The sequence below is a fragment of the Antechinus flavipes genome, chromosome 2 (assembly GCF_016432865.1).
Source record: "Antechinus flavipes isolate AdamAnt ecotype Samford, QLD, Australia chromosome 2, AdamAnt_v2, whole genome shotgun sequence".
Classification (NCBI taxonomy): domain Eukaryota; kingdom Metazoa; phylum Chordata; class Mammalia; order Dasyuromorphia; family Dasyuridae; genus Antechinus; species Antechinus flavipes.
In genome coordinates this window covers 471269491-471293165 of record NC_067399.1, presented here as the reverse complement: position 1 = coordinate 471293165, position 23675 = coordinate 471269491, and the positions used below count along the sequence as shown (strand labels likewise).

The window sequence follows — 23675 nt, the reverse complement described above, 5'->3', positions numbered from 1 at the left end:
CAAGGTGTTAAATCACTAGTATTGATAGAAACAATGCTTAAGTTAACACCTTTGAGAGTTCACACATTAGCTCACACATTAATTCACACCTTTGGGAGATTTCAGGATTTAGTATGAGATTTCCAAATTCACACCTCTGATATTCCTACTCTCAGAGGAGGAGTCAATCTTTGAGTTTACACCTCTAAAAGAGCATAAAAAGAGCTTCAGTCAGTCCGGAAGATTGCCAGGAGTTGGAGTTGAGTTAGAGGCAGAAGCTGGCAGAGGCAAAAGACTAGCAACAAGCGCTCTCGGAACCAAAGAAAGCTCAAGTGAATTCAGTTCGGGAGATTGACAAGCTAGAGACTTCAGTCGGGCAGAACTTGATGAAGGAAGGAAGGAGAAAATAAACGTTTGGATTTTATAAGCTGACTGTATTTGAAGTGATTATTACTTTGAACTGAAACTAAGGCTGCCTCCGAACCTCCCCAAGAAACCTGCTCCCAGAGAACCATCATATATTATAAAAAAGTAGAGAACATCACAATTTTCCTTTTTTTTTTTTTTTGGGAGAAAGTCAGCACTTGGCTTACCATCCATCCTCTCTCTTCCCAACTCCTTTATATTAAGGGACTTTAATATTCACACAGATGTTTCCCCAAACTCATTCACCTCCTATTTCCTCAGTTTCTTTAAATTACATGACCTACTCTTTCACTCAATCACACATAGAAGGGGTTGGGCATACTAGATCTCACCATACTCCATTAGTATTCCTCTTCCCTAATTAAAGATTAACATCCTGCTTATCATTCTATCTCTCTCTATTCTTAATCTTTCTGAAGCTTATTCTTTGATCTATAGTCCTACTACCTTTGGGTACTTTATCAAGTCGTTACCCAACTCTGTTTTCATATTCTTTCCTCTAAAATCTTAACCCTAAAATTAAATACTTCAATTCTGTACCATTCTCTATTTTGATTCCTTTTCCCTCTTGTCCTATTGCTACCTATCTCTTGTCAAACTTCAGCTCTATATCACTTCTCCCATCTGCTTCTTCCATTCCACTTACAAGATACTAAATTCATTTGGAAGAAATCTAAGATTTTTGCTGATTCTCACAAATTCATATTATTCAACCTCAACTGGACCCTTAGCACAACAACAGATTTCCTAATTGATTCCCTCTTATTCTTCACAAGGAACCATATCGAATCCTCTTATTCTTGCTTGAGCCTCCCATACCTTCTCTTCCCCCTCTCACAGCTTAGGACCATCTCATTGTTTACTTTTTTGAGAAAATGGAGGTCATATCAATTCCAATAGATTTGGGATGAAAAATGCCATCTTCATTGAGAGACAGCTATGGAGACTGAGTGTGAATCGAAGCACAGTATTTTTACCTTTTTCGTTTTGGCTCTCCTGTGCATTCCAACATTGTTTGTTTGTTTGCTTTTTCTTTCTTGTGTTTTCCCCATTTTGGTCTGATTTTTCTTGTAAAACATGACAAATATAGAAATATGTTTAAAAGAATTGCACATGTTTAACCTATATCAGACTGCTTGCTGTCTTGGGGAAGGGGGAGGTAAGGGAAGGAGGGAAAAATCATAAACAAAAAAATTACAAAAATGAATGTTGGAAAAAATAACTATATATAATTGTATTCCCTCCCCATCCCCCCCCAAAAAAAGAAAAAAGAAAGTAGAGGTCATTTGACTTGAGCTCTCACTTATCCCATTCTCTTTATCTTAAAATCTCGACATTATCTGCCACCATCTCTTCCTTTCCACTAGTCTCTGACAAAGAGGTAGCCTTTCTCCTTACTAAAATCATACACATGAGTGCTTGATGCACTACCCAACCCTTCTATATTCTCCAATAGACAGTATCCTTCATCTCTCTCTCTCTCTCTCTCTCTCTCTCTCTCTCTCTCTCTCTCTCTGTCATCTTCTCCTTATTTATTGGTTTCTTCCTTATAAAACATTGTTTGTTCCTGGTTCTCCATCTTACCATTCCTCATTACCACTTCACTATCCATGGATATATATGTAAACATACATATATATCTAAGATATATATCTATACACACATATATAAACATACAAAGACACATACATGTATGCTATGTATACACATATATGTATATCCGTGTTAATTAACTAAAGTTAATGATCTTCAGAACCTGGTACTAACTTATTTTTCCAGCTTTAGTATTTTATCCCCCCTCCTTTTGTTGAAACCAAATGGACCTTCCCACTTTTCCCAACACACTATATTCTACTTCTTAATTATGTGCCTTTTCATTAATCATCCCAGATGCCTGCAAAGTACTTTCTTTTTAATTCCATCTCAGAGTCCTTCTATTTCTTCAGGATAGCTCAAATAACATCTGAATAAAGTGGATCTTCCCTCTGCTAATGTTCTCTCTTCCAAATTATCTTGTATTTAACTGTTTTTTTACATGTTTGTATTTATTTTCTATTCATGCTGCATATATTTATACAAGTACTTTTTTCCATTAGGATGTAAACTTTTTCTGGAGAAAATGTAATGGAGACAGAAAGGAGTACACTTTCTTTTCAGCAGTTCATGGAACCTATACAAAAATTGACCATATATTAGGACATAAAAACCTCAAATTCAAATGCAGTAAGGCAGAAATAGTAAATGCATCCTTTTCAGACCACGATGCAATGAAAATTACATTCAACAAAAAGCCAGGGGAAAGTAGACCAAAAAATAATTGGAAACTAAATAATCTTATACTAAAGAATGATTGGGTGAAACAGCAAATCATAGACATAATTAATAATTTCACTCAAGAAAACGATAATAATGAGACATCATACCAAAATGTATGGGATACAGCCAAAGCGGTAATAAGGGGAAATTTCATATCTCTAGAGGCCTATTTGGATAAAATAGAGAAAGAGAAGCTCAATGAATTGGGCTTCCAACTAAAAATGCTAGAAAAGGAACAAATTAAAAACCCCCAGTCAAATACTAAACTTGAAATTCTAAAAATAAAAGGAGAGATCAATAAAATTGAAAGTAAAAAAACTATTGAATTAATTAATAAAACTAAGAGTTGGTTCTATGAAAAAACCAATAAAATAGACAAACCCTTAGTAAATCTGATTAAAAAAAGGAAAGAGGAAAATCAAATTGTTAGTCTTAAAAATGAAAAGGGAGAACTCGCCACTAATGAAGAGGAAATTAGAGCAATAATTAGGAGTTACTTTGCCCAACTTTATGCCAATAAATTTGACAACTTAAATGAAATAGAAGAATACCTCCAAAAATATAGTTTGCCCAAACTAACAGAGGAAGAAGTAAATATCCTAAACAGTTCCATCTCAGAAAAAGAAATAGAACAAACTATCAACCAACTCCCTAAGAAAAAATCCCCAGGACCAGATGGATTTACATGTGAATTCTATCAAACATTTAAAGAACAATTAACTCCAATGCTAAATAAACTATTTGAAAAAATAGGGATTGAAGGAGTCCTACCAAACTCCTTTTATGACACAGACATGGTACTGATACCTAAACCAGGTAGGTTGAAAACAGAGAAAGAAAATTATAGACCAATCTCCCTAATGAATATTGATGCTAAAATCTTAAATAAAATATTAGCAAAAAGATTACAGAAAATCATCCCCAGGATAATACACTATGACCAAGTAGGATTTATACCAGGAATGCAGGGCTGGTTCAAGATTAGGAAAACTATTAGCATAATTGACTATATCAATAACCAACCAAACAAAAACCATATGATCATCTCAATAGATGCAGAAAAAGCATTTGATAAAATTCAACATCCATTCCTAATAAAAACACTTGAGAGCATAGGAATAAATGGACTTTTCTTTAAAATAGTCAGGAGCATATATTTAAAACCATCCGTAAGCATCATATGCAATGGGGAAAAACTGGAATCCTTCCCAGTAAGATCTGGAGTGAAGCAAGGTTGCCCACTATCACCATTATTATTCAATATCGTATTAGAAACACTAGCCTCTGCAATAAGAGTCGAGAAAGATATTAAAGGAATTAGAATGGGCAATGAGGAAACCAAACTATCACTCTTTGCAGATGATATGATGGTATACCTAGAGAACCCCAGAGATTCTACTAAAAAGCTATTAGAAATAATTCACAATTTTAGCAAAGTAGCTGGATACAAAATAAATCCCCATAAATCCTCAGCATTTTTATACATCACCAACAAAATCCAACAGCAAGAGATACAAAGAGAAATTCCATTCAGAATAACTGTTGATAGCATAAAATATTTGGGAATCTATCTACCAAAGGAAAGTCAGGAATTATATGAACAAAATTACAAAAAAGTTTCCACACAAATAAAGTCAGACTTAAATAATTGGAAAAGAATTAAGTGCTCTTGGATAGGCCGAGCGAATATAATAAAGATGACAATACTCCCTAAACTAACCTATTTATTTAGTGCTATACCAATAAGACTTCCAAGAAAATATTTTAATGATCTAGAAAAAATAACAACAAAATTCATATGGAACAATAAAAAGTCGAGACTCTCAAGGGAATTAATGAAAAAAAAAATCAAATGAAGGTGGCCTAGCTGTACCTGATCTAAAATTATATTATAAAGCAGCAGTCACCAAAACCATTTGGTATTGGCTAAGAAATAGATTAGTTGATCAGTGGAAAAGGTTAGGTTCACAAGACAGAATAGTCAACTATAGCTATCTAGTGTTTGACAAACCCAAAGATCCTAACTTTTGGGATAAGAATTCATTATTCGATAAAAACTGCTGGGATAACTGGAAATTAGTATGGCAGAAATTAGGCATGGACCCACACTTAACGCCATATACCAAGATAAGATCGAAATGGGTCAATGACTTAGGCATAAAGAATGAGATTATAAATAAATTGGAGGAACATAGGATAGTTTATCTCTCAGACTTGTGGAGGAGAAAGTAATTTGTGACCAAAGATGAACTAGAGACTATTACCGATCACAAAATAGAAAATTTTGATTATATCAAATTAAAAGGCTTTGTACAAACAAAACTAATGCAAACAAGATTAGAAGGGAAGCAACAAACTGGGAAAACATCTTCACAGTTAAAGGTTCTGATAAAGGCCTCATTTCCAAAATATATAGAGAGCTGACTCAAATTTATAAGAAATCAAGTCATTCTCCAATTGATAAATGGTCAAAGGATATGAACAAACAATTTTCAGATGATGAAATTGAAACTATTATCACTCATATGAAAGAGTGTTCCAAATCATTATTGATCAGAGAAATGCAAATTAAGACAACTCTGAGATACCACTACACACTTGTCAGATTGGCTAAGATGACAGGAAAAAATAATGATGAATGTTGGAGGGGATGCGGGAAAACTGGGACACTGATGCATTGTTGGTGGAACTGTGAACGAATCCAACCATTCTGGAGAGCAATCTGGAATTATGCCCAAAAAAGTTACCAAATTGTGCATACCCTTTGATCCAGCAGTGTTTCTATTGGGCTTATATCCCAAAGAAATACTAAAGAAGGAAAAGGGACCTGTATGTACTAAAATACACTGTTTGTGGCAGCCCTGTTTGTAGTGGCTAGAAACTGGAAATTGAATGGATGCCCATCAATTGGAGAATGGCTGGGTAAATTGTGGTATATGAATGTTATTGTTCTGTAAGAAATGACCAGCAGGATGAATACAGAGAGGCTTGGAGAGACTTACATGAACTGATACTAAGTGAAATGAGCAGAACCAGGAGATCACTTTACACTTCGACAACTATATTGTATGAGGATGTATTCTGATGGAAGTGGATTTCTTTGACAAAGACTCAATTTCAATTGATAAATGATGGACAGAAGCAGCTACACCCAAAGAAAGAACACTGGGAAACGAATGTGAACTATTTGCATTTTTGTTTTTCTTCCCGGGTTATTTTTACCTTCTGAATCCAATTCTCCCTGTGCAACAAAAGAACTGCTCGGTTCTGCAAACATATATTTTATCTAGGATATACTGCAACATATCTAACATATATAGGACTGCTTGCCATCTAGGGGAGGGGGTGGAGGGAGGGAGGAGAAAAATCGGAACAGAAGCGAGTGCAAGGGATAATGTTGTGAAAAAAATTACCCTGGCATGGATTCTGTCAATATAAAGTTATTACAAAATAAAATAAAATATAAAAAAAAGATGTAAACTTCTTATGAATAGGGATTATTTCATTCTTTGTTTCCCTGGCACCTGGCATAGTGCCTACCATACAGCATGTGCTTAATAAATATTTATTGACTATTTTAATGCTATTTCCATTATACCATACTACCACTAATGGAGGAAAAAATGCGGACTAGACTTATGACTTCATTGATACAGGGAATTCTCAGATAAAGGTAATTTCATCTACCAGTGCAGGCTGGTACTATCTCTGACACTTACAGTCTCAGAGAGATTAAGTGACTTGTGCAGGGTCACACAGTTAGTATGTATCAGAGGCAGAACTTGAATCCGGATCTTCTTGATTGCCAGGTCAATTCTCTACCAACAATGCCATGCTGCCCTTCTGAAGAAAAGCTCATCCAGAGAGAAGTGACCAGTTCCCCCAAAAAAGTGTGCTCAATGGAGAAAAGGTAGAACAAAGAAGACAAAATATCACCAATGTTGTGCCTTTTAAAAAATTTTTGTTTTTTGAGGGAATAACATATATACAGATAGCAATAAAAGTGACAAATAATGAATAAATCATGAGATTTAGGAAGTTTACATTCTTCCAAATACTTTACCTAGAAATATATTTCATGGAAATAGGGTAGATAATTTTAGATCTAAAGAAAAACTTAGCAATCATAGTGATAATTCAGTTTTGTTGTCAGGTCCTCAGGATTACCGCTTAAAAGAGAATAGTGGAAAAGGAAGAATCCAAATGGTTGAGGCTCTGGCTGACTTTAAAGGGAGAGAGATTGTTTTGAAAAAAGGCCTAGTGCTGCCATCTAGTGGCTAAACTAAGAGTTATGAGGGCAAAATCAAGCAAAGACTTGAAAAATACACTATATTCTCAACTCTAGCTTGGTGGTAACCATGAGAAAGCTACCAGTAGAACCAGTAGATGGGAGAATATCAGGACCTCTCAGTCTGGGATAGTCTAGACACAGGGAAAATAGGCAGAAGGAAGAAAAGGGTATTGTACCATCTTAACAATACCATAAATACAAATATTTATTTACATGGAATATTTTAGTACTTAAATTTCATATTTTGGTCTACCTGCTGAAAATAATGTGTACTATAGTTTAGGTTAATTAGTGAATATGTCAGTATGGCATGAATTCATTGTATGGCACAAACAAAAGAGGACTGGACTTAAGAGCAACACTTGATACCCCTTTATACTAGTGGTGGGACACATTACTTTACCTTTCTGCTATTCTGCAACTATGGAGAAGGATTGGTAGAAGTACCTGACCTTCCTTTACCAAACTCTAGTCAATAAAGTAATGGTCCCCTAAGGAATCATGGGAATTAGGGAATGAATTACCATGTTCAAAAGGAATATGACCTTCTTGATTAAACAATATGACTTCCACTGAGTCAAATGGACTTGGACTGAAAGAAGTGATATTCTATTCATATAATGCTGTCAGACTTCACTTCATCCAAACTATATCCCTCTAGCAGCTGAGCTGGCAAGAAAAGGCACTATCAGTTTTAAAGTGGAGCAGAGGCATAACTTTGGGTCATAACTGTGGGGCACATGACTAACAGCATGAGATCTGATTTGATTGGGAGTATTAGGTAAGGTTTTTACAATTTGGTTCTTGACTTCTCTTCCAATCTCTCTTTTCTTCTGATGTGTGACAAAAAGTCAATTCTAGGAGCTGCCTTCTAGTCCATAAGGAAGCAGCTTTTTGGCTTTGTTTCCAGTCTTCCTTTACCCCAAATTAAATAGAAAAGTGGAAGATGAGCCCAATTTAATTTGTATTCTACCTCCTTTTCCCTGCTCTTTCTCTTCTAGTAATTGTACAGTTTGTGTATAGGTATTTTCAATTGAATCTAAGAGAGATATGTATTCCTTTTTTAAAAAATTTTATTTTATAATAACTTTTTATTGACAGAACCCATGCCAGGATAATTTTTTTTTACAACATTATCCCTTGCACTCGCTTCTGTTCTGATTTTTCCCCTCCCTCCCTCCACCCCCACCCCTAGATGGCAAGCAGTCTTATACATGTTAAATATGTCACAGTATATCCTAGATACAATATATGTTTGCAGAACCGAGCAGTTCTCTTGTTGCACAGGGAGAATTGGATTTAGAAGCTAAAAATAACCCAGGAAGAAAAACAAAAATGCAAATAGTTCACATTCATTTCCCAGTGTTCTTTCTTTGGATATAGCTGCTTCTGTCCATCATTTATCAATTGAAACTGAATTAGGTCTCTGTCAAAGAAATCTACTTCCATCAGAATACATCCTCATACAATATCGTTGTTGAAGTGCATAATGATCTCCTGGTTCTGCTCATTTCACTTAGCATCAGTTCATGTAAGTCTCTCCAAGCCTCTCTGTATTCATCCTGCTGGTCATTTCTTACAGAACAATAATATTCCATAACATTCATATACCACAATTTACCCAGCCATTCTCCAATTGATGGGCAATATCCATTCAATTTCCAGTTTCTAGCCACTACAAACAGGGCTGCCACAAACATTTTGGCACATACAGGTCCCTTTCCTTTCTTTAGTATTTCTTTGGGATATAAGCCCAGGATATGTATTCCTTTTGAGAAGAAAAACTGAATGCCTTATGTAGTTAGAAATATGGCTAAATAATTCTATTTTCCTTACACAGAATATATTAGAATGTTTATTTATTATTAAGCATTTTCCCGTAGTCTATACACTGATGGTCACCATCATATAACTCTTTACAGGAAAATTACAGTATCTTGGAAAGGTTAGCTTTGCAAATACAATGGGACTGCCAGGCGTAACCCCCAGATTATTATAGTAGGCAAACTATAATCAAGGTTTAAAAAGATCTCTAGAGTCATGGTCATCAACAAATTTGGGGGTACAATATTTAATGGAAATTGGGGATCTCCTCTTTCAGCAGAGAAGCTTCCTAACATCTTGTCATCAGAAGGTAGAAATAGCAGTGGAAAAAGGGAATGGGTCACTTTGGAGGTCAATGGGTTTTTCCTCTCTAGATTCTGTCTGATCTATGGGTAGATGACCACTTATTGAAGATATTTTTGAAGTTATTCTTGGTCAGATATGAATTAACTTGTAATGGCCTCAGAGATCCCTTCCAACTCTGAGATTCTGTGAAAGAATGTATGGATGTAGTAACAGAGATATCAGTGATAGATTTGACTAAGTCAGAGTCACTCATTCTCAATTTAATAATCTATAAAATCAAGGGGCGAGAAAAGGCAATGTCATGTAGTAAGAAGAATTCCTCATCTTGGGTACTTAGCTCTCTGTTTTACTTCTCAAATGTCATTTTATCTTTGTGATCCTGTTTTCTCATTTGTAGTGTACTTCAACACTACAAATGTTATTGTAAACAACTCCAAAACTCTTCCTAGTTTGAAAATTCTGTGATCTATGACTAAATGATTTCCAAAGTTTCTTATAAAGATCACATTTCATATTCCATTTTTTTACATTCTATATTGTAGGTTGTCACATTATTAGCCCCTCCCAACAAATAATTTTAAAGGATAGATATGGTTTTAGAAGGTGCTGATCAAGAAACCAGCTTTTATTAAAGGCGAAAATACCAAAACCCATCATAGTCTCTACTTGAGTGCTTCCTGATTGTGAACCATGGGGCAGTTTATCAATGCATCAGCAAAAGCATATTAAGATGACAACAATGAGACTCAGGAGAGTAATTCCAGTGGGGCAGAAAAACAAACACCCAAAGAAAACTACCACTGAGGGCCAAAAACCACTGCAATTATACTGTGACTCCTTAAAATTAAATTAAATTAGATATACAGAGATTAAGTTCCTACTATAGATAAGGTCTACCTATGTTCAAATAGCCCATTTCAGCCTTCAATCTAATAAGAAAAGATATACTTGTATGCAAATAAGCAAAATACAAAGTCAAATGCAAGCAAAGAAAAGATAGAGTGGAAATATCCTTAGAAAAATTGAGGAAGAAGAGACTACTGTCAGTTGGAGAGGGATCACAGAGGAGGACAAAACTGTGGGAAGAAATTTTTGCCAGCGAAAAGGAGGATGTGTGATTCAAGTTTGGAATGGGGGAGAGGAGCCCTTGAATGTATGAAAGTAGAGAGGGTAGGGTAGGGGAGTAGGTCATTTTGGCTAAAAAGTCAAGTGGATATAAATAAGAATAGTGTAAATTAAATATGAACAGGTCAGAGCAAAATTGTTTAGCAAAACTAAATGCTAATTGTAGAAAGAAATATTTCTTATGGCAACATGAAGGGACTATGTTAGGTTCTGGGGAAACAAAAAACCAAAACAATTATTAAAGCCTTCGTCAGGACATGTGCGAGATGCTTTAAGTAAAGGATAAATAGCTGCAAGATAACTGGAGGAGGGAGACTGAGTTAACAACTATAGGAATCAGGAAAAACTGATAGGAAGAGGAACCTGAGCTAAAAGTTGGTGTTTTATGCGATGGTAACAGAAAACCAAAGAAAATAATTGCACATAGGAGTGACATGATGAATTGAATTCAAATGCTAGCTTTGTAGTATTTAGTTCTTGCTAGATGTGACTTTGGAAGTTCCTTCTCTACTGTGGGCCTCAGTTTCCTCAAGTGTAAAATGAAGAACTGGGTTAAACAGATGGAGTGACCTAGAGAGCCAGAGGTTCAACTATCATCTCTATGAAGTAAAAGCAATGACTCTCAACTATGTATATTCAGCCCCAATCTAGCTTTTAATCTCTAGTCCCATATAATTAACTTCTTCCTGGACAGTAGGACATGTCCTACTGGTATCTCAAGCTCAAAATGGAATTCATTACATTTCCCCTTAAATCTATTCCTCTTCCCATGAAAGTACCACCATTCTTCTAGTCAACCAGATTCATAACCTTGGAGACATTCTTGACACTTGTCCCTCAGCTCTTCTTCCACCCATGTAGTTAGTTGTCAAATCTTATTGCTTTTACTTTCACATTATCTCTTGCAAATAAAACTTTCTCTTCACTTGTGTGGTCTGCATTACTCTTAACCTGATCTATTATAATAATCTGTTAAATGGTTTCTCCCAGCAATAGCCACTCTCCTCTCCTCTGTACAACTATCAAACCAGGGCTCCTAAAATACAGATTTGAGCATGTCATTCTCCTACCAAAAAAAAAAAAAACTTAAATGACTCCCTGTTATCTCTAAGACAAAATACAAAAGTCAGAACCTAGCATCTGTAGGACTCTACAATATGACTCCCAAATTTCTTTCCAGTTTTCTTTATCATTACTCCACTTCCTGCACTTTCTGCTCCATCAAACCAACTGTTCCCCTCATAAGATACTGCATCTCTGTACTTGTTCCTGATCCTTGCCTCTAAGACTCTAAATTCCTTCAATACATGCTTCAGGTATGATTGCCAACAAGCAACTTTTCTTGATTTCTTTAGTTATTACTGTTCTCTCTCCTGGAGTTATTTTGAATCAATTTATTTTGAAACATTTTGAATTCAATTTGAATCATCTTGCATTGACAGGATTTAAGCACCTTGTAAACAGTAACTTAAATTTTTTTCTTTATGTTGTCAGGGCCTTGCACAGTATCCTGTATGAAAAAGTTGTTCAATAAAGGCCTACTGGATTGAAGAATGTTTATTTTATGTGAAATATGGATTAGAAAGGGAAGAAATTAGAGGGAGAAAATTTGAGGGGTACTAAAACAGTTCAGGTAGAGTCAAAAAAATTTGAAACCAGGCATGATGATAACAGTGAAAGCAGAGAGGAAAGAGCAGTATTGTAGAGATGGAATCAACAGAATTTGGCAACAGATTGAATGTGGAGGGTGAAGGAGTAGAAGGATCCAAAGAGAAAATAGGATTATGGGAAGATGGTGGAAATATCAATAGAAATAGGGAAATTGTGTGGAGGGAAAAAGATTAGAAGTTCAGGTTTTGATATTTTGATTTTGAGATGCTAAAGGAACATCCCACTGGAAATGTTCAATGGACAAGTAGAATTGCAGGACCAGATCACAGTGAGAGATCATAGATAAATATATGGATATGACCATCATATGAAGATGTGGTAACTGAAATTAAATTATGGGAGGGAAGTCAGATTTCTGAGAGAAAAAAATAGATTAAGGACATTACCTTGGAGGACATCAATGACTTAAGAGTAGAAGGAGGAAGTCTGAGATTGACAATAAGCAGTTATATGAGGTAGAAAAATTGTAAGAAGCCAGTGTTTCATATACCAGCAATGGATATATTACCTCTTCTTCTGTACATATGCCAGCTGCACAGAGTAGGCAGAAATATTGTTTTACTCTCCCAGCATTATACTCACACTCCTCCCTCCCAATCCTGGCATTGCTCAGTGCTCCCAACTAGTGTATCACATGGTTCCTATGAGTTTTGACAATTTCTGATACTATTATTATGGAGTTTTTATGCAAAATCACACTCTCATACTACTGGATGATTTTTCTTTTTTTCTAAAATTTTAGCTGAACCACAAAAAAAGAATGGAAACAGGGAAAGCAGAACTCTCAAAGAGGTAAACAAGGCCTCTCCCCTGTCAAGTAGTAAAAAAAGGTTATTTTTTCCTTTTCAGACTGAAGATTAAATTAATATAACTCTGCAGAGAAATAAAGTCCATAGGTGCTCCAACACTTGGCAAAGGTGCCCAAGGAGCCTTAGTTTGTAGACAAGGCCTAATAAACAAACCAGGACAAGTAAAGAAAAAGTCAGTATGAGTTCCATTATCATCTTCATTTCAGCTCCCCTTCCCCATTTCACAGAAAATTGTCACTACAGATTTGCTCAAGCAATCCTTAGATACTTTGAAGGAGTCAGCTGTGAGAGTAAGCTAAGGACCAAGAGCACTTCTCCAACAGCTTGTTCACACTGTTAGCACTTCTACTTCTAACTTCTTCATTTTCTCACTAATTGATTAAAATTTTCTTGGAAACTTACTTCCTCTCCTTCCTACCCCTTTTCTGATAACAATTTGGAAAAGAAGCTTTCTATTATCTATAATGTCCCCAAAGTTTCCACAGACATATTTGTCTTTTAAACCTGCCATTACCTTCTTATGCCTTGTAAGGAATTAATACTCAACAATATAAATTTTTTACCTCTTCTCTTCTGTTTTCTAAGATTCAGTTCACAAAGTTATTTACTGAGCATTTACTAAATATTTTAAGAATCATATTGTTCTCTCAAGGAGCTTGGAATCTTATTAGAAAAACAAAAGCTACATCCATAAAATAAAAAGGTGAGCTAGTGCCAAAATTAGCTGTAAAAAGAGAGAAAAATAAAAATAGTAGTCCCCACTTACATAGCATGTTGTGGGTTTACTTAATGGTACTTTTTTGAAGAATCACTATAATAGCCAGGCAAAATTTTGAAATTCTCTCCTCTCTTCTCGTCCTTTCCCCTCCCCTCTTCCACTGCATCTAGGGCAATCTCCAGTTTTTTGATCTACATTTGGCCACTGGAGGCAGATGGTTCCAGAAGAAAAAGTGAGGCCATTGACATTGCACAACCCTCCTTTGCTCAAATCCAATTCACTTGCATGTCATAGCATTAGCTCTCTGTCATGGTTTTCTTGGAGAACTGTAATGTTCAGGTTAGCTTTCTGGAGGTCTTGAGACCAGCCTTGGTTTCAGCAGAATAATCTCCACAAGAATAGTCAGGGATAAAGTACAAAGTCTTTATTATCTCCTTCACAGTCTGTCTCCTTCACCTGGAGCTTAGCTAGCTTTTTGGAGGCCCTCCGGAATGGGTTTTGGTTTCAGTGGGGCAAATGCAGGAGGCAGGAGAGCCACTAGAGGCTGGTCCAAGATGGAATCTCTGTGGCTGACTTTGTTCTCAGTTTATATATTCTATTACAATTACATCATTACAGTATGAGTATAAACCAACCATTATATCACTAGGGAACCATTATTTGCTGTAAGATTAAATCAATCATACTGAACTAGAGAACTCACATGCTAAACTAGATAACCATTGTTTTATCACTTCCACTAAGTTAACACCTTATTGTAAAAATCCTTGTTTCAAGTACATTTCTCCAGAATTCTGGCCCATTACAGAGAACAAAGGATGAACAAAACAACAACCATCTAGAGACCACTGCCGTGCCAAATTGCCTCCTACAGCCAAATTAGCTGTCCAAAGCTGATTAATCAGTCTCATTGGCTTAGGTTCAAGTAGCATGTGAAACACTACCTTCTCCCATCCTCTGCCTTTATTCTTATCAACGATATTCTTCCTCAGGCCATTTCCATCCCAATTCATCACTAGATAACTCACTGAATTCTGTTCTTGGGAATACATGTTCTATTCTCAATAACTCTCCTATACTTGCAAACTTTTCAACCAACATAACTTTCAATTCCTTGATTTAATGAAAATTTCTTTTTCCTCTGAGCTTGCCATATCATCTGTAACTCTCTCCTTTGGAAGTTACTTTCTCATTACATTAATCCAATTTTCCTCATTTTTAAATCCTTCTCCCTGTCTTTTCACTCACAAAGCAAGAAGGAGTGAGAAGAATCTTTGTTCCCTAATTCAAGGTTCTAGCCTATTTCTATAATTTCTCTTTTGAGGTTCATGTAATGAGCTTATACCACTTTATCCCTATGCTAGTTGTTGATTTTCAATTTATTCTTCCAGGACTTGCAAAGCCTTCTCTACCTGAATCACACAATCTCTCTTATCTTCATCCTCAGGGACTGAAGTATTCACAATTAAGACCTAGCAACCTCCTCAACTCCATGACCTCCATTTATGTCCTACTTCGGGAAGAACAGAATGACTGAACTACATTAGAGAAATTGCAAGCATTTTTTTTGTGAAAGCTGCTCTGTCACAAAAGCCCATCTTTTTTTAATACTGGTGCTACATAGTAGTAAACCACAGAATACAACAAACTCACAAGAATCAAAACTGCAGATGCCAAAAGGGCAATTTATACCGTGTTTCCCCGATAATAAGACATTGTCTTATTAATTTTTTTGGACAGAAAAACACCAGAGGGCTTATTTTCAGGGGAGGGCTTATTTTAATCATTTTAATCAAATCACTGGGGAAGAACAGGATGACGCGCTCACTGCTGCAGCTCTGATTGGATGCAGCTGGAGCGCGGCGTGCGTTTCACCAGGGGGAGAGGAGGGAGGACGGTGCATACAGAGGGTATCATAATGTAGCGTGTAGCGCAGGGGATTACCTTCACTACAGTAGCAATCTCAATAGGGCTTATTTTCGGGGGAGGGCTTATTTTAGAGGAATCTTACACAGTAAGGGGATGCTTATTTTCGGGATAGGTCTTATTATCAGGGAAACACGGTAGGTGTTTGGTGGGTGAGTGAGCAACTTACAAAATATATCAATGATCACTTTGGTTTGAGAAGTGACATAAAAGATAGCATTAAGGACATTTATGACTAGAAGAAATGAAGAGTAGGTTATGTAATGAAAGTGAGGGATAATAACCTGGAGAGTCACACTGTTGTCTGCAAAATACTAAAAGATCTGAAGGAAGGCCTCTAGAATGATGGAGAGATAATTTTTTAGAGAGATTTTATAGAAGGGCACAGACAGGAGTTTCACTGAATGAGAATGAAAAGGTATGGATGACTAACAATCTACCCAGGTGAAGTGATTGCCCATATAAATATTATCAGAGATTCCTTGAAATAGTTAAACAATTTGATCAGATGATCTGTAAAGTTTCTTTCAGGTATAATATTCTTTATCTTTGAATATATCTTGTTTCCAAAGAGATCAATAAAAAACTGTATGCAGTTATCTGTCATCAACTTGAATTTTTACAATTACATGTATACAATTGTTCTGACTACAGAAATACAGTTCTTAAAATTCAAGTAGGTGACAGACCTTTATGTTTTATAAATAATGGAGAATAACTTTTATATGTAGCTTGGGTGAGGGAGAGGTCCAGCTACATCTCACAGTTATAATAATTTCATTTTTTCAACTTCCTGTCCCTTTAGAATCTAATCACATTTAAGCTGATTCACCTGCTGATCCACTGTGATTATTTAATAAGGCCTTTCCATTGATGAAGTGACATCATCTTCTAATGGATAGCTTCACCGGAGACAGTTTTACTCTAATAAGCTGCCAGTTCCACTGTACACTAGAAATAATGCCATTTGCTCTCTTGCTGTCACTGCATCATCTTCCTATTACAGAACCTTGTTTGAAAAGTGAACTTTTACCTTATCTTGCTAGAACCCAGGACCTCTATGTTATTGGCCTCCCCAACTCTGATAAGTGAGTTTTTGCCTTATTTTTCTGGGGCCCAGGCCCTCCATGCTAACGCTTGCAAACCACCAATGCCTCCCACCTCCACATCCCTTTTCTTTTTCTTTTTTTTTTTTAAATCATCTTCCTTCATGAAAACCTAAGCTTCATTAGGGCAGGAATGGATTGGCTTACTTTGTATTTATATTCACCGCCCAGTGTCTTGCAGATAGTAGCAATTAATAAATGTTCTCATATTCTCTTCTCCTTCTCCTTTCTCTCTCTCTCAGGCAACCATCACCCCCATAGAGCCCATGAAGACTGGTAGTCAGTAACTTCATCTGCAAAATCAATGAAATGGCCTCTGAGATTCTTTCTAGTTCTAAGACTATATTTCTGCATTTCTAGTCTATGTGAGGTAGTTATGCTTATTCACCAGCTTCCTTAGCCTTCCAAGAATTAAAAATAATAATTCACAACAGAATTCCAGTTCTGGGCAGCACTGTCTAGTACTGACGGTCACAGGCCATTACTTAAAGATGCTTAAATTCCTACCTAAGTCACTTTGATTTAATGTGATTCTAAGCTCCTTCTGAGAAAATGATTATTTGCCTTTTCTTTTTCCTAATGCATAGTACAGTTTTTGTTTTGTTTTATTTTGTTTGTTTTACAATAGAGGAATTTAATAAATATTTATTGAATGAATATAAGAAGTTAAACTTTGAAAAAATATCTTAAAACTGAGAGTACAACCTAAAACTTCAATCATTCTTAGTACTTACTGTTTTTCGCCAGAGAATTGCCCGGTATTGAGGAACACGTTGATTGTTCTGGTCAGAAAGTGCTACAGATAGGAAGAAAGGGCTCTTCTCTATATCAGTGCCAACATAGTTCTGATGAACTGGAAAACAAATTTATTTAGAATTGCAAAGTTAAAATTTGCTCATTCCTTTCTCTTTTTTTATTCCAGCATTCTGTGATGGCTTGCCCACAAACCTACGTGCTCTCTTCATACCTGAATGCTACCAAATATCAGAAGAAGACAAGTTTCATGCTAACTTCTTTTACTACAAGTTTTTTTTTTTACTTCTTTCCCTAACTGAATTATCCTTTATATGAAAATAAAATTAATTAAAATTATAAAATTTTCAGATCTAAAATGGACCATTACAGATCACTTATAAATAAAGAAAATGAAGCTAAGGAACTTATTTACTAAGAGAAATTATAGTTACAAATCTGATTAGCAGTACAACTGGGCTCAGAGGCCAGCCTTTGCTTGGGTTGTCCATTTATTGTTTGCCTCACTGTTCTGCCCTCCCTACCTCCTTCATTTTTAATCTATTCATTATTCTTCCCAATTGGAAAAGGCGCATACATCAATAATCAGCATGATACAAAGAGTGAGATAAAGGAAGAAAAAGAGGTATGAGAAAGTGAAGTGGGGTAGAGGGAAGGAGATAACTTTAGTAGAGATGAGGGGAGGAAAAGTTTCATGGAGGAGAAAGTATCTGAGTTGGCACTTAAAGGCAGGGAGAAGCTTCCAATAGTTGAGAATGGGATGGGTGAGTAGCAAGGAAGGGAGCAGAGGGCTGTCCCTCTGATGATGTGAATGAAGACAACAAAGTAAGAGAACAGGACAAAAATGTGGGGAGGTAGGGAGGGAAGTGTAGTACATTTTAGTAGGAACACAGAAGGGAAATTGTGTGTGAAGGCTGGAGCTGCACTATGGAATGTCAGAGGACAGATTTTTCTCCTTTATTTGATAGCCAATGGAGAGTTAGTGACTCACAATGTCTGGTTCTGTGTTTACAATCTGTTCTCTGATAGAAAGCTAAGCCATTTCTTAAACTATTGATTTCTTCAGAGAATTAAAAGAACATGTAAACAGCTGCTACTTTAATGCCCAAAACAGCACCCTGGGGGACTGCAAGAATTAAAGGAACATCCCTAAGCAGCCAGCTACATCCTTTCCCTTTCTCTGTTTTTCTAATCTTTCTAGTCTTGTGATGATTTCTTCATTTCCTACTCCTCTATCACTAATTTCAGTCCCTCATAGGCTCTTCCTCTACACTCATATTTGTCCCTCACTAGTACCAATTCTAGCTTCACATGACCCTCCTTTATTCATTACCATCCACAATCTCTGAGAATTTTTTACTACTTATCCCCAGGAGACAGAAAGCACAAAGTTCACATAAAATATGCAAACTACATGTGGTGCTTGATTCTGTGCCCTCAATTCTATGGACACAGTGAATTTCCATCCTAACTTTCCACCATGCAATCTACCTTTTAATCTTTCATTTCAAGTGCAAAAATAACTGGTTAAAATTCACATAAACAGTCTTTCCCTCCTACAATTCTAAAATGAACCTTTAATTTTATAAAGTTCATCTTTAACTTTGAAGTCAGTGTTTAAAACTAAGTTTCAGGTATACCAAACTGATCAAATGAGTTTAATCTCTGCATCTACTGTAGGTTTTCAGAAATTATAACATCAAAGATTTTTTTAGGTCACCTCAAATGTCCATTTTTCTAAAGTAATATTCTTACCTTGTCCTAAGAAATACTTGAAATACCATCTGGTATGATACTCTGGGTTTTCCAGGTGCACATCTGTTCTACGCCAGATACCTGGCAAGTCAGGAGTATTCTGAAATGGAACAAAATGATGCCATTAAAGGCTTATTCAGAAAGAGTAAACACAATCTGGAATAAACAAGCAGGGTGTATAAGTGAAAACAACAAACAGAAAAATGATAGGCAAATATTTTTCAAAAGTAAGATCAAAAATTGTTGGTATATATTCCACTGAAAACTTACGATGACCTAAGAGATATCATAGTATGATAGAAAATGATGGGCTTGGAGTCACTAGGGTCAAATTCTTGCTCTTAAACATCATGTGATCATGGGTAAGTCTCAGCCTATTTGAACCTCAGTTGCCTAACCTGTCAAATGTGAATAAATGCTTGAACTATATATGTCAGTGAGTTGTTCTTAAAAAAAAAAAAAGAATTTTGTAAACAAGTATCAATATGTGTCCTAAATATCTGGCCTCTAGTCCTAAATATCTAGTCTAACACATCAGGCTTTGGGGGAATCTAGGAGATGCCAAAATAGAGCATATTGAGGGGATGGCAGGACTTGATTGTGCTAAGATCTGTTTTCTGGTTGGCATGACAGGTGTAAGGAAATCGAGGTGTTTCAAAACTAGAAAAATTATATAATGTATCATTATACAATGCTATTACATATAGTAATATATTATGTATATAAAATACAGTAATATAGAGAGTAATATTCCAGTAATATTACCTTCTTCCTCACTCTATCTAGGCTCTCATACAGAAGAATTAAACATATCCTTCTTGGGTCCAGAAAACGGTATTAGGACCAATTGCAGAGAAAGACCCTAGAGAAATCCAGGGTCTGGATTCATTAAATTTAGAGTATGAACTCAATAGTTACCAATTCTACCTATGACATCATTGGTCTCTCTGGCCCAGTGCTTCAACTCTATGTATTGACTGTGATCTTCCCTAAAATTAGCTGGTCCATGAAAATTCCCCATTTCTTCATGTTATTTTTGGAAATTCTCAACAAGCATTTACAAAGTACTTACTGTATACTAACAGCCACATTCATAGACCACATGATTTAGAGCTGGGAGCTTCTTTAAATATTATTATGTAATTACAAGGGCCCAGAATCATAGATCTGTAGCTGCAAGATATCTTAGAGATCATCAGGATCCCTTATTTTATCTTTGAAGAAACTGCAGTCCAAGGAGGTAAGCATAATTGCCACAGCTCACAAAGGTTATCAGTGGCAAAGCTGCCCTGGTCAGACCATGTTTGGTCTGTTCAGTTTGAGGAATATGGTTCAGGAAATTTGTCGACAAATTAGAGAATAATGATGAGGATGATGACCATGATGATAGCATTCTAATATTTACACATACTTCATAATATTTCATTTTATTTTCACAATAATCTCAGGAGGTAGGTGATAGTATTATCCCCATTTTACAGATGAAAAAACTGACTTAGGCAACAATTAAGACACTTGTCCATGATCTCACAGTAAATGTCTGAGGCAGGACTTAAATTCAAGTATTTGTGACTCCAAGCCTACAACTCTTATCCACTGAGCTACCTGGCTGCTATCCAAAAAGAAAATACAATAATCCAGTAAGACCTCATGTCCATGCAATATGTGGATCAGATAAAGGAACTGAAGATATTTATCTTGTAGAAGAGATGACTCAAGGATGACATGATAGTTATCTTCAAGTATCTTAATGGCTGTCCCAGAGAAGAAAAATTAAGACTTTTTCTATTTGACTTCAAAGGGCAAAAAGCAGATCTTGCAGAGACAAACTTAGACTTGAGATCAGAAAAAAAAATCTAAATAATTAGGTTTCCAATAATGGAATGGCTGCTAGGAAGGTACAGATTCTCCCTCATTGGAGGTCTACAAGCAAAGGCTGGATGACAGTGTAGTTCAGCTAAGGGTTAGCTTAGAAGAAAGTTGAAGTCTTTTCTTCTTTTTAGTGTAGCTTAAGTGGTACAGTGGAGAGAGTGTCTGGAGTCAAGAAGGCCTGAGTTCAGATCTAGTCTCAGACACTTAATAGCTGTGTGACCCTGGGCAAGTCACTTAATCTCATTTGCCTTAGTTTTCTCATTTGTACTGGAGAAGTAGAAGGAAATGACAAACCACCCTATTATCTTTGTCAAGAAAACCTCAAACAGGGTCACGAGGAGTCAGACATGACTGAAATAATTTGAAAGACAACAAAGTGTACTTAACAGGGCAGTAGAATCATCAGATCTGTGCTTTGGGAAAATCATTTTGCAGTAGGAAGATACTTGAGATAGGGAGACCAATTAGAAGGCTACTGCAATAATTCCTGTGAGAGAACCTGAATTAAGATGGCGGCTGTGTACTGTAGTGAGAAGGAAATGGTTATGAGAGACCTTGTGGAGGTAGGAATGTCAAAATTAATATTACATAAGATAGCTAATAAATAGCAGAGCTGGAATTTTAGCTCCAGGTCTAACACATCAGGCTTTGGGGGAATCTAGGAGATGTCAAAATAGAACAGACTGAGGGGATGGCAGGACCTGATTGTGCTAAGATCTGATTTCTGGTTGGCATGACAGGTGTAAAGAAATGGAGGTGTTTCAAAACTAGAAAAATTATATAATGTATCATTATACAACAATGTTATTATATATAGTAATATATTATGTATATAAAACATAGTAACATAGAAAATAATATTCCAGTAATATCACCCTCTTCCTCACTCTATCTAGGCTCTCATGCAGAAGAATTAAGCATATTCTTCTTAGGTCCAGAAAACGAAAGTAGGACCAATTGCTGAAAACTCCACAGAGGCAGATTTCAGTTAAATATAAAGGTCAGTTAGAGCAGTTCAAAAGCAGAAAGGCTTAATAAATACTTGTTGATGGACTGATTGAATTCTCTTGAGAGGTATTAAGCTCTCCTTTCTCATAGGTCTTCAAGAAGTGATTTGATGACCTCGTTAGGAGTACTATTGAGGGGATTCCTGTTCAAGAGACTAAATGACCTTTGAGATTACTTCCACTTCTTTGATTGTCTTAAGAACCAAGAAGAAAAACAGTAAAGGCTTCTGTGCAGGATGGGGTAGGGTGAAAAGTATGATGCACTTAAACCTTTGTTCATTTAGGAATTAAAACTTCTGAGTTTAAATCCTAGCTCTACCAGCAAGTAGATATGTGACCCTGAAAAAGGTCACCTAACATCTCTTGAGTGTTAGTTTCTTTCTCTCTTAATAAGGAAGCTGGACTAGATTATTGCCAAGAGCCTTTCCAGTTCTAAATCTTCTGAGACAGATAATAACAGCTCACATTTCTATAAGCACTTCATGACCTACAAAATGTTTTCTTCACAATAACCCGTAAAGTAGGTAGTACAGCTACTGCCCCCATTTTACAGATAAGGAAACATGTGAAATTTAACCAAGGTCACATAGCTAATAAATTGCAGAACCAACTCATACTCAATCTTCTTTAAGCCCACTGTTCCTTCCACTATAGAATGTTTCACATACTAATTCCCATACATTTTACTCATTGAAAAACTTCCCAGGCTCTCTCAAAGTCCATTCATTTCCATTTTAGGTACAGTTCGAATAAGTTTGCTAACTGACTTTCCAGAGCACCACAGATTAGAAGTAATCATTTACAGCAGGGATGCAGCCACTAACAATAAGCATTCATGGCTCACACACAGAATAAGGGTCAGTTGCCAGCCTCACTTTGAGTAGGGAAACAAAATAAATTCTAAAAAGCAAACATAACCCTAAACCACAGCATTTTGAGGTCATTTAGTTTATGGTCAAAAAGTCCCGGAGAGCTTAATAGCACTTCGGGTCAGGCAAGGAAGAAAAATGAAATTTATAATGATAACCTGAGTCATTTCCAAGAGATATTCTATGTTCAAAGAGAAAAGGATGAGTCTATAGAATTTTAGAAAACTTTTTATCCAAAATAGTGAAAATAAAAGCGTTTCTTTAAAGTGAGGGTTTTTAACATGGGCCAGAGGTTCTTGGATAGATTGTGGGGGATTTAATAACTTGGATTTTTTTTTAAAAGAAGCATCTTTATTTTCATCAATCTCTAACTGAAAATTAGCATTTCCTTTCATTATAAATTAAAACAACAATAACAAAAACCACTATTCTGAAAAGAGGCCCATATGTTTTATCAGACAGCCAAAGAATAAGTTTCAATTACCTGGAAATCTTATTTATATTGAACACTTTCCATAGAAAATACTGAAATTAAGTTAAAAGCTATTGGAGCAATGAGGATAATGACAGTAACAATTGATTTATATTCAGGAGATTGGGATTCAAATTCCATCTATGCCACTTACTAGCTCTGTGACCTTGGGCATGTACTTAAACCTCCCCGAGCCTCAGTTTCTTTATCTGCAAAATGGAAATAATATACTAGTTTTGCTTATTTCATAGGGTCATGCCAAAAGTATTATTAAGTGCATACTATATGCCAGGCACTGTGCTCTGCGCTAAGGGCTTTAGCGATCTGAAGATCTATCTTAGGTAAAGTGCTTTGTAAACCATAAAAAACTATGCAAAGGTCAATTATTTTTATTGTTATCAACAGGATTGCTTCAGTAAAGGCTATAATACACTACACTTGTGGGTATAT

The 23675-nt window shown here is 36.0% G+C and overlaps 1 protein-coding gene across 2 annotated transcripts in view; it reads right to left on the bottom strand.

Annotated features, from left to right (window-relative positions):
- Positions 1 to 23675, bottom strand: part of GARNL3 (GTPase activating Rap/RanGAP domain like 3) — a 233839-nt gene that overhangs the window by 173562 nt on the left and 36602 nt on the right. For both annotated transcript variants that reach the window (XM_051979671.1, XM_051979670.1), the window contains 2 exons: positions 19006 to 19105; positions 17232 to 17350 (listed from right to left, as the gene is read on the bottom strand). In XM_051979671.1, the coding sequence (XP_051835631.1) occupies positions 17232 to 17350; positions 19006 to 19105 (219 nt within the window). The remainder of the gene's footprint in view (positions 1 to 17231; positions 17351 to 19005; positions 19106 to 23675) is intronic.